Source organism: Tinamus guttatus, unplaced genomic scaffold (genome assembly GCF_059628265.1).
Source record: "Tinamus guttatus ecotype Peru unplaced genomic scaffold, ASM5962826v1 Tinamus_guttatus_pri_ptg000530l, whole genome shotgun sequence".
NCBI classification, from domain to species: Eukaryota; Metazoa; Chordata; class Aves; order Tinamiformes; family Tinamidae; genus Tinamus; species Tinamus guttatus.
In genome coordinates, this window is record NW_028289064.1 from 4,449,390 (window position 1) to 4,461,820 (window position 12,431).

Consider the following 12,431-nt stretch of genomic DNA (forward strand, 5'->3'; position numbering starts at 1 on the left):
ACAACTTGAGATAAGAACTGGATACTATAAACAGTTTTGGAACAAACCAATGGAAGGAAGACGCTGACATATCCACTACTTACCATGCAGTGCCATTGGCAAAGCCATTTGCAAAAATGTGAGACATAAAACACTTATGAATTCACTTAATTTGTCTCCCTGGGTCAAGTTGCCAAAAAATGATTTGCTTCCCTTTGTTCTATAATTACTATATATTAGATTGACATGGGTTAATTGAAAACTAGACTATGATCAACTGACTTTAGCCTTGATTCACTACTGGTATGTCAACTTTTATCTACATTGATGCTGTATGGCATTGAATTAAAGGAAACAGAGAAAGAACAAATAATGCAGTTAAAAGTTTTTCTTCTTCTCTTTTGAGAAAGAAAAAAAAAATCTCAATCTGAAGAACACTTTGTCCTGAACTTCCTTGGGCAGATCTGCAGGGTGCAATGCAGTGTCATGTTTAAGATTCCTGAGATAGCGCTGAGGAATCAGACATGTCTATGACATTATCTGTATGACAGTCAGCTTGGACTAATGAAAAGTCAGTGCAGAGGCTACTGAGTGACTGCTGACATCAGACTTCTAATCTAACTCCTATCTCTCAGTACGAAAGCTACAAACTCCTGTGTGAGCGTAAAGTCTGGCTGGTGAGACTGAGGGTGCCCTATTGGTTGATTTTTAAATAATAGATATGAATACGAACAAGAGTAACGAGCTCCTGAACTTTTAATTTCAACCATTAAAAAACTGTATTTCTTTTTTTTTTTTCCCATGCACATAAAATTTAGAATGGTATTTTATATTTTTATGCAAATAGCTGTATTTTATTTGCCTGCAGGGAGGATCTATATTAATAATTAAAATATGCTCTTAGCGCTTATTTTAAAAATCCTTGCAATGAATACACAAGATGGTGATACCATCTCCTTCCTCAAAGATCCTTTTTAGGACTTAAATCTGGAACAAAATATTCCAGACAAGGGAAAAGCGATGTCCTATAATGACTACAAATCATATTGCAAATCATCCTGTGCCTTTGGGTTGTAATGAAGAATACATTTGTCCTTTCCTAGCACGGAAACAGTGCGAATTTACACCAACACTTGCACGAACTTAATCCAGATTGCTCATTTTAAACTGCTGTAGTACTATCTTCAAAGAGTGCTACAAGGTAATATAAAGAAGTTTGATAAAATCTGGTGTAGTGGTGTCATATAAATTAAAAACAGGCATCTTGGTATTATAGACAGGATGTATACCGTTGTAATTAATATGGCTACAAGAATATTGGCTAAAGGAATAGAAAAATTGGTATGAATGAAATATGAATGTGAATGTGTGTACAAATATCAGAAGAATGAGCAGTTTAAGAACAAGTCTTAGAATTACGGTCTATGATTTGAATGAAGCACATGGTTCACGGCAATAAAATTAGGGAATGCGATGTTTACATGAAGCCCAGAGGGCACATGTCTTTCCTTTTCCTACTAGCCCACCAAAGAAACTGGCTGAAGTCATAAGGATCATATATTCCAAGGGAGGTATAAGATACAAAGATCAGTAACCTTGTTTGAAAATTACAGAGACATAAAGAAGGTATGGAAGAAAAATAGGCAAATGCCCTTTTTATGTGAATTTATGTACTTAGGAAAAAAAGACCCCTAAGTAATTACAGCAGTGGAAGCTAATTTCTCTCTTACTCTTATGATAGTATTAAGGAAAAAGAAGGATTTGTGACTGAGAAATCTCCACCTTGAATCTGCAAAAATCAACTGCAAGACCAAGGACTGTAAGACAGCATTTCCTGAAATAATTGGGAATAATAAAATATGCTGACCATTTAATAGTATTTTCCATTTCACCACTCGAGACTAATATGTGCATGTGTACAGTTACATACCGACACATTCCAAACTTGTATCTGTTTCATCATTAAAACAAGTAGTGATTTAAACTGACAAAATACATTTTTCCTACTAAAAATTAAAAATAGTATTTAGAAAGATTTTGGTCCATGGTACTCAAAAAATAATAATTTCAAGAAAGCAGAGAAAATTTGAATGTTGATGTCCTGGTCGTACAGCATTCTGAAATATTTCTATTTTCAGTAAATTTCTTTTTTATTTGTTTTTCCACAGACGTTATTTTTTCAAGTAACACTATTGGATGATAATTTAAAGATGATTAATGTATTTTTTATGGAATTCTTTGCAAAGTTTAGATGATCACTCTTTGAGGTTTTTCACTGTCCCTTTGAATTTCATTAACTTTTATAATTATAATTCTAGTCCTTTTCTCTGGTATACATCCGACTATTTAGATTAAATTCATCATTATTTAGCTTAGATGGTCAAGTTCCTGAATAAGAACAAAATAAGTAAGATTTCCATTTTTTAACAGAGAATTTTCAGTTTTCATTATGCTTATTAGTAAGCTATTATGAATGCCATACTTGACAAATTATGTTACCATTCATTTATATTTTTTTTATTGCAGAAGCATACTTTGCCTTACTTGTTATTCTTCAGGAAAACAACACTGCATTTTTATCAGACTGATTACTACTGTAATCTGTTGCCTAGATACTGTATATTTCAAGTTTAATACATTTTAGGTGGGCATTTTACATGAAATAACAATCCAGCAGTACTTCACCTAATATTTTCTCAGAAATCATTTGTTGTAAGCTACAGTTTACCATTTTCAATGGAGAAAGAACAGTGTAGTTTCTTGAGACAAGTTTTTATTTATTTATTTTTTAATGTTCAGCGATACTAACCTTCATAAAAATTTTCAAAACATACCTGTTCCCAAGCAAAGACATGTTGATTGAAGTAGAACTGAATCTGTTCATTGGCAATGTTGATACAGAGTTGTTCAAAAGAATTTTTTTTGAAATTCTCAAAGCCAAAGATATCAAGAATTCCAATGTTCAAACCATCGTCATTCCCACTGCAAAGATTAAATAGACCTTTTATTGTTGTATCTCAACTATATTATACCGACTAGCTCCATTATTACTTCAATAGAGCAAGTAGTAGGCCAAGCCCATAAAGCAATTAAGTAGAATGAATTTTGCTAAACCAGATTTCTTTTAAAATGACAATCATTTTTTATTTGAAGTACAGTAACTGTACATAAATTCAAACATGACTGTATTTGTAGACCAGATAGACCGAATCATATAAGGACAAAGTCAACTGACAATCATAGAGAATTTCCAATTTTCTTTTTAAACTAATATGTATTAGTCATTAATCTGTTGGAAAAAGCTGACTACAGTTCAGGAACAATATACAGTTCTTTTTGTTGTCTTGTAATAAAACAGGCTTTACTCAATTGTACCTTCAATTAGGATTGCTGAGGTTAAACATTATTCCTTTATATTATTTCCCTGCAACAGTTAGTTAAAATGGTTTATTTGAACATTACATTCTGAGAATGAACATAGAACTTTAAGTACTGGAGTATGGTAGGATTTACACTACTAGTCAAATTCAAAAAAAAATACTACCAGCAAAAAACTAAGCTTGAAATTTTAGCTTCAGGAATTTTGAGAGCTCTGTGATCATTTCTGCAACTTGAAAAAAATACTAATAGTTTACTTATTGGCTGAAACAAAAAATAGCACAAAGACACATTTTTCTAACTGAGGCTGGCATTAACATTAATGAAATTAAAAAAAAAACCCCACAACTCCCCAACTTTCTACCCACAAACCTCATTTGAGCTATCTCTACACACTGATTTTTTCATAAGAAGTATAAGACATTAGGCATATATTTCAAGAGGCACTTGAGCCTCTGAAAAGTCAGTTTGAAAAATATGCTTTACTTTGTAGAGGCCGAAGTATTTATATGGAAATTACATTTTGTGACAAAAAAAATGTTAAAAATATAAACTGCTTTAAAATGTTTTATTCCCACAAAAAAAACAAGTCAGACTTCTCATTTTTTGTACAGTGAGACTGTCAGGTTGAACCTTTCCTCACCAACACTGTGAGTATTCAATTGAAAATAGCTCTATTAGCAGTCAGAGAGGACTTGGACCTACAAGACTTGTAGCCCAGGTGTTCATGTATTTCTTTCTCTATTTTTCCCTCTGTGTTTAAGTGCAGGGTGGGCATTAGCCTCAGAAAATATGTTTAGAAGCAGCTTTCATATATTTACTTCATAACAACAGCTGCACAAGCAACAACAAAGTTGTAATCGAGAGCATAATTCAACCTGTATAACCAAAAGATGAATGTAAAGAGTTGACCATGAGTACTAGAAGTAAATAGAAAGAGGAAAAGGAAAAAGAGTTAATATGTAATTTCAACAGTTACATGTAGTTTACAACGGACTAACCAGGTAAATAACACATAGAAAAATAGCAAATGTCTGTACTATCAACATCTACTGTAATTTGACTGGATACTATGAACAGGACAAAAACTTCTTTTTTAAATGGTGGTGTCAAAATGAAAAAATATCAGAGAAAAAGAAAAACAGAAAAAAAAAGAGAATGTTATCAGAGAAAACCAGAGGAGTTTAATTAAATAAAATTCATGCTCTCGTGTAATATGTAATTCCCACAGAAAATACCTTTTAATTCTGGAAATGTTTCCTTTTACCTTAAATGTTTGTCAGGCTTCAGTAAAGTATTGATGCGATTGACTATCCAGCTAAAGAGACGCCCATACAGAGCTTTGGCCATGGCGTCTCGCACATCGGTCGCTTTTTCCACCGTGTTTGGACGAATAATCGTTTCTCCTCGAGTCACTACACAGTGAGAGGTGAGGGCCTCTTGCAGTTCATCTGCCTGGATACACAGCAAGGAAGCACCTAAGATGTAAAGTCATAAACACAGCTCAGGGACAGATTTTTGAAGGAAAATTATTCATTGCTTTGTACTTTTCAAGTACAACATGTTAGGAATATGGCCAAATCAAAGTCTTCAGCTGTGACTAACGAGGGAATTCACACCAAACAACTGTCAGTACGTAATTTAGACACCAACTTCCCTGCTTTCACGTTAATAAGAAACTGATAAATAAGAAAGTAATTCAAAGCAAAGGTCCTGCTTAGGTGTTCTGAATTGCTTGATGATAATTGCTCCAAATTGTCTATGAAGAAATACTAGGGAATCAAGTTGACTAGGTCAGGAGCGTGAAAATTGTAAGATATGCATATTCCTCTCAGTTATAACCTGCCACTACAATCTCCTGCTATCTTTGCTTCTTCAGAAAAGGGATGTGTCTCTCCCATTGCATAATATTTTTCTATCCATGACAAGAAAACATGTAAGAAGATAGTATGAAGTCTTCATTCTCTCGCCCCACTATAGTTATTGAAAAAGAACAGCAACTTCCTTGAGTATCTGTTCCCTCTCTCCTCTTATGGCTCTTTGCAACCTGCAATGTAAGGCATCCCCTCCAAAGAATTAGTGAGCTGCATTTCCATGTGAACAGGCAGGGAGCAAATAAGGAGGCTGTGGGGAAAAAAAATAATAATAAAGAAAAATAAAAGAAAAAAAATTCAAAATGTCAATGAAGTTCTTCCAAACATCTTGAGAAAGAATATCAAAGATTTTTTTTTCCAGGCATCTCCAGTATTTGTCATGTTTCCTGAATGCCATTAGCTGGTCAGTAAAATCAGGCACATAATATGCAAAACTCCTTCCTCTTCTATTTGAATTTAGGTGGACTTGTAATTAATTCAACTTCACTACTTAATCATTCTTGCAGAATTTTTATGTGAATACGGTTTTCCTTGATAACACTCTTGTAGCAGAAAACATCAGTTAATAAAACAATAAAGGAATATAGTCTTAAATAATAAAAAGCCACTCACAATTCTCAAGGGCTACTGGATTGGAAATGTTGCTCTTGTCAATCATATGTTCAGATACCACTGCAGAAAATTCAATGTTACCCACATTTAAAATGGCAGCCAGAACACTGTACACACTTCCAAGTTCCTGAAAAGTATATTAAAAAGACGCGCACTTAATAGCCTGACAGATTTGTCACTTTGCTTTATGTGACCAGCATGCTATTCTGTCGAGCGTGTTATTTCCTATACCCAGGTCAGTCGCTTTCTCTCATTTGTCTGACCCATGCCCACTACTTTTAGAAATACTTTCTTCGGCAGTTAATCCCTATTCTGTACTCGGCACAAGTTTCTTTTAAGCATAAGATCACTCAAAGACTGCAAGACAAACCATAGCCTAATCTCTATGCTGTACATGTCTATAGGACAGGACCAATATGGAATAGGGGAAGCACGGAACAGTAGTGAGCATAACCCTCTTACATGAGAGGAATTCAGAGGTTATTTATGTGTCTGCAGGCACAACCCTGACTAAAATTTTAACACTCAAATCAACAAAATTTCAAAAATCTCCAACTAAGCTCCGTGAATCACAGAAACAACAGTGCTCCCAATGATAGCTCTGCTGCAACTCCCACTGACATCAATGGACAGAGTTTTATTGGAAGAATGAGACCTCACATGGCTTTGATTAGACATTAACCCTTTAAATGTCATTAATGAATTCTGTATGCAGTAAAGCACTTTGGGATTTCTTTTTTTTAAACACATGTTCCTTGTTTCTACAGATTTCAAGTTATTCAGTTGGTTCCAAATAAGCAGTTTGCCTTCAAATAGGTCTAATACTAGTCTGTATGATAAAATGATACATACAATAAGTGTTTTTAAGTACTTTATATAGGACAAAATTATACTTGCAATTAATGAGATAATGCTTTTGTTACAGGCTTGATTTAGATTTGAATTGTGAACTTTCAGCTGTGAATTTTCATATGAACTGTGAACATTTCTCATACTTTATGATTTCTAAGTATTTTCTAAAATATTTCCGTAAATCGGGATAAGTTTTAAGCTAGGAATTTGGGATAGTATATATTCCAAACCAAACAACAATAGTGGAATGTATGAGTTCCATAAGTTTTATAGTAGTTTTATAAGAAGCAGTTTTAAAACTTGAATTGATTGAAGTTTTATGAGGATAGACTTTGCATAATTCTACAGCAGTTTATTCCTAACATTTAGTAGTGCGCAGGTACAGTGTCTGGCATCATTTACTCAGATAAAATTCTTCATTGCTCTAAAAGACCTGATCTTGTTTTCAGCACTTGCAGAAGTTAATCTAGCAGTTAATAAATTAATTATTCCTGTGAGAGCAAGACAAATTAAACAAGCTGGCTCTAAAAAAAATTATGCTCTGGATAATTGGCTCACAGTTTGTCTAGGTTTCAAGCAATAATTTTCACTTTAAGCTTAGGAACCCAGAGGAAATGCAAAGAAATCAATAGCTTGACTTCTTCCATTAGATTGTACAATATGTATAATTGCTGACATTTTTGTGCCCTTTTCCAGTGTGTGCTAAATCTGAGTTGATCGCTCTCACACAGAATGATTCCTGCTTCCCCCAGGCAGTTCTTTGCTATTAATTTTGCCATGTGACCTAAAGTAAAACAGTGTGGCTTTAAGACACAAAGTAGTAGCAGTAAAGTTACCACTAAAGCTTGTCAGAAAGTTAAAAATAAAGTTAAAAGAAAAAAAAAAAGAGCAACAAAAAAACTCCACACCACTGAGGACTGAAATTTAATTTAAGTCAAGAAGGTTTTCTGCTGATAAAAAACATGCTTATATAAAATCTTTTCTGTAAACTGGATGAATGCCAAAGCATAACCTAAAGCATTACTCCTAATATAGTTCCTTTTGCTGCATCAGAACTTCAATGAGGAAGAAGTCTTTTCTGCTCCTTCACTCTTGCAATCACTCACTCTGCCTCAGACTGGCTAATTAACCTGTGGAGAATTTGATACCTTCAAAAATCAAATATTTTAATAATAATTAAAAATTAAATGTAGTAAACTGAGTATACAATATTCTAAAACTTAAACACAGCTACGAGAAGAAAAATAACAAGGGAGATCATTTGAATGTTTTTTGTATATAATATAGATGTATATGCACACACACACGCACACACATACATATACATATATGTATATATTTGAACTTTTTTTTGAGCAAGGTACCTATTAACATTCAAAAATAAAAGGAAAAAAGAACAGACTTATCAACACTCACCTCCAGTGTAAAACCTATGACTTTGAAGCATTGTTCAATTAACTCAAACTGGGACTTATAAAAGCCATTGTTCATAAAATCTTGCACTATTCTGAAATGATCATTTTGCAGATACCTGAAAGAGTTGACAGACACAAGTTAAAATGTAAATGAGATTGAGAATTCAATAACATTGCAATTCTTAGTCATCAATTTATGTAAAAATAAACTGCATTACCTGGGAGGTCTATATTCTGGCAATTTATAATGTGCCAATTTTTTCTTTTCTGCGAGACCAGCATAAATATAATAAAAAATATGGAAATTTTTCTCTCCTCTGAAACAACAGAAACAACAAACTGGGTTAGTAATGTAACAATGTTACACTTATTGAAGACACAGATGCTATTATTAAATGTTATTTTAACAGGCAAACTAACAAACTGCTCTGAAATCAGCTGTATTTCATAGAGTCATAGAATGCTTAAGGTTGGAAGGGACCTCTAGAGGTCATCTAGTCCAACCCCCCTGCACACGCAGGGTCACCTAGAGCATTTGGCACAGGACTGTGTCCAAATGGGTTTTGAAGACCTCCAGAGAAGGAGACTCCACAACCTCTCTGGGCAGCCTGTTCCAGTGCTCTGTCACCTTCACTGTTAAGGAATTTTTCCTTAAGTTCCTGTGGAACTTTTGATGCTTCAGTTTCTGGCCGTTTCCTCTAGTTCTATCAGCGGCCACCACTGAAAAGAGGCCAGCACCTCCTCCCTGCCTCCCCTGAGGTACTTATAGGCACTGATTAGATCCCCTCTCAGCCTTCTCTTCTCCAGGCTGAACAGCTCTCTCAGTCTTTCCTCATAGGGCAGATGTTCCAGGCCTCTGATCATCCTCGTAGTCCTGCGCTGGACTCTCTCCAGCAGCTCCACATCCCTCTTGTACTGTGGAGCCCAGAACTGGACACAATACTCCAGATGCGGCCTCACCAGGGCTGAGTAGAGGGGCAGGATCACCTCCCTTGACCTGCTGGAGACGCTCTTCCTAATGCACCCCAGGATCCCATTGGCCTTCTTGGTCACAAGGGCACACTGCTGCCTCATGGTCAACTTGTCATCCACCATGACGCCCAGGCCTTTCTCTGCAGAGCTGTTGTCCAGAAGGTCAGTCCCTAGCCTGTACTGGTGTCTGGCTGGTACTGTAGTGTGGCTGTTGCAGCCTTCGTTGCAACTGGTAGATACCGGGTCAGATCTTGTGTGCTGCCTTGGCCACTCTGATTATTTGGGCATTTTAACCTGCAGATTTTTTAAAAAGCTTCTGCCCATGAGAGAGCTGTGCATTCCTGATCTGTTTGGAATGACGTGCTCACTGAGTCCTTTAAGCCATTGTCATTCCTACTATCCAACTGAGCTTGGGAATCATGTTCTCACATCAGAGTCTCTTCTGGCGCAAGACAGAAACTGTGCGGACCAGCAACACGATTAGCTCAGCAAAGACACTGAGCTCTGCAGTGCACAAACAGCCTTCAGGCCCCCTGGGAGTTTATGCTTCAGCCTCCCAGGGTGTCCTCACTCTACAGAGTTGGTGGTATTTTCTTGTGATTTCAGACACTTAAACACCTACCTAAACAGCATCTGAGGCACCTAAATGGTTTGCTGACTTCCTATCTTAGCATGTGGCTAAATATAAACATCAACTGACTGCAACAGAACAAAGCCATGAAAAGTTAAGAGAAAGGTTTCTTAGGTCTCTTTTTTTTCTAAAAAAAGTTTCTGTGATTATCTTTAAATGGGGGAAAACAGCATTTCATAAAATTGTCTCTAACTTTAAACTGTCTGTTAAATCATTCTAAATGATACTTAGATGTTTTTATACCACAAAGGTAGAACAGACAACAAGGTCTTGCAGAATTACAACATGAGTAAAAATGAGCATGAGATCAGCAAGAGGTAAAATTTAAAGCAGTGAAAAATTCCTTACCCTAAAGTCTACTATTTTATACTATTATGACAGAAATAGAGCTGCTAAAATATTTTTATCTGAATATGCTATATATTAGGATAGCAAATACATTTCAAGAATTCAAATTAATTGGAAATGTCATTTCCATCCATAATGCCACCTATCATTTTGCATTATGATACACAAACTATGAGAGAGGATATACACATGTTCATAATACTTTTAAAACACTATGTTTAAAACAGTATTAGATGGCCTAAAACTAAAAATGAGCACTTTGCAAACAGAAGTTATAACCCTAGAGGAAACATAAAGGAATTTAATCCAAAATATGTATTAGCACTAAAATCTTGGTTCAAACTTTGACAAAGAATTTTATAATTTAAGTAACAAAATAAACAAGAAAATATGGAAGCATTTTTCAGTTATCTTACAGATTTATAAGCTATTCATATATCATTAGTGAAGAAAAAACAAAACAAAACAAAACAAAAAACAAAAAAACCCAGTACTTTTCCATCTTTCTGTTTTGTCCCAAGATAGTTTCCTGAATTACAGACCTACCTGTAAACTCCAAACTAGGTAAGTATAATTTTTATACTTACACTGCCTGGTGGACAACTCTGGATTTTTCGAGGAGATACTCTGAAATCTGAGCTCCTACTACAGTGCCACCACAAGTGAATTTCATTTCCAAATATTTTCCAAATCTGCTGGAATTATCATTGATGATAGTGCCTGCATTTCCAAATGCTTCTACCAGGTTATTCACTTGGAGGATCTTCTCCTGTAGAGTCCTGTTATTAGCCTAGTTACGAAAAAGACTTTGCTGAAAGTTATCAGTAATGATCCCGGTACGTCCATTCTTAAATGTTTCTTTCCACTTACAGTCAGTCCCCTGAAGTGTGACTTTTACTATGTATTTTTAAAATTCACCTTTAGACCTAAGAATTAATATCAGATTTACAACAGTTTGAACAGAATTTTTTTCCTTCCTTCCTTCCTTTCCTTTTTTCCTTCTTTCTCTCTTTCTCCCTTTCTTTTTCTCTTTCTCCCTTTCTTTCTCTCTCCCTTTCTTTCCCATGTAAGTGAGCAAAACTAATACAATGAAATCCTCTACATGTCTATCTTGATGCATATGACCTTGATGGGGTTACATTAACTATTATTCATTCATTACTTTTTCTGCCATCCCTCTGATGTTCTTAAAGCTTTGTTATAGACAACAGACACTTCAAAGTGCAACTGCTAGCAAGGTTAGGCACATCTCACATCTGGTACCTTAATTCATTAGTATACATGGCGATAGTTCTGAAGGTGCTTGTGAAACAGGCTAACAACTCTAAACTATGCCTACAGGAGTGTTAGATCATATTCTCATTTTTGCTGAAACTGCAAGTGAAAGAAGGGGTTCAGAGCTAGCTCACATGTGCCCATTTCAGTGCATCTGAGTAAGCAAATCAGGAAGGTAAATGATTTCACAGGGAAAAAGATTTCACCTAGTGTGAACAAATGCAGTCTTTGAGTTTTTATCAATCACACTGACCAATTAATTTTTCTCTTTAGATGCTCAGGTCCCTACCTTTGTGTATATCTCAGAGACATGCTCCTGCAGGCTCAAGAAGGCATCAAAACACAATGCAATCAGTTGTTAGAAGTCTTCTTTCTCCCACTGAATGTGCCTCTGTTAATATACACCTACCATTTGATACACCAGACTTTCACAAGCTGACCCAGATGTGGATATCTACTATACTTGTGAATAAAAAGGCACATCATCAAGCCAGTCATTCTAGCATGAACAGTATGGAAAGAAAGGCATGGATATACCATTAAACCTGTCACAATATAGCAATCTGCAGAATAAATGGCCAGTTGAAAGTGTTAACACAGAGTAATCTAATCATTTCACAGCTAATCATTTCATGTGCTTCATCATCCTGACATGGGCAGTCTGCTTTTAGGACACATGTTAGCATCTGCATATTGCTGCACTGTACCATATATAACACTGACCAAGAAAAATGGACCATCTTGCTTGCAGTTGACTTGGGAAACGTAAAAATGGCATTTGATTCAGTCAATAATGTTGGTCACTTCCCAGAATAACCATATCCCACTCACAGCAATTTAATGGGGAGGGAGGTGAAAAGCAAGAAGATAATTTTATTTAGTACAGTTTGGGTGACTTGCAGACAATCAGAGGATGAAGTAGTCACAGGCCTTAGTTCAATGAGTACTTCCTCACAGAAATACTTCCAAGTGACCCTAGTTTAGGAGGGAGGAAGCACTAAGTGGATCATCACCATGTTCCAGTCTGTCCTTATAGAAGTTCTTCAAAAAATATACTATAGTCTAGGCCCATTACCAGTGGTCAGTCTCTACAAT

At 35.5% G+C, this 12,431-nt stretch overlaps 1 protein-coding gene across 1 annotated transcript in view; it reads right to left on the reverse strand.

The window, feature by feature from the left end:
- Positions 1-12,431, reverse strand: part of MYO3A (myosin IIIA) — a 109,207-nt gene that overhangs the window by 40,237 nt on the left and 56,539 nt on the right. Inside the window, exons 14-19 of the mRNA XM_088533941.1 lie at positions 10,649-10,851; positions 8,329-8,427; positions 8,112-8,226; positions 5,844-5,970; positions 4,625-4,835; positions 2,814-2,961 (exon numbers count right to left, since the gene is read on the reverse strand). Coding sequence (XP_088390067.1) covers positions 2,814-2,961; positions 4,625-4,835; positions 5,844-5,970; positions 8,112-8,226; positions 8,329-8,427; positions 10,649-10,851 — 903 coding nt within the window. The remainder of the gene's footprint in view (positions 1-2,813; positions 2,962-4,624; positions 4,836-5,843; positions 5,971-8,111; positions 8,227-8,328; positions 8,428-10,648; positions 10,852-12,431) is intronic.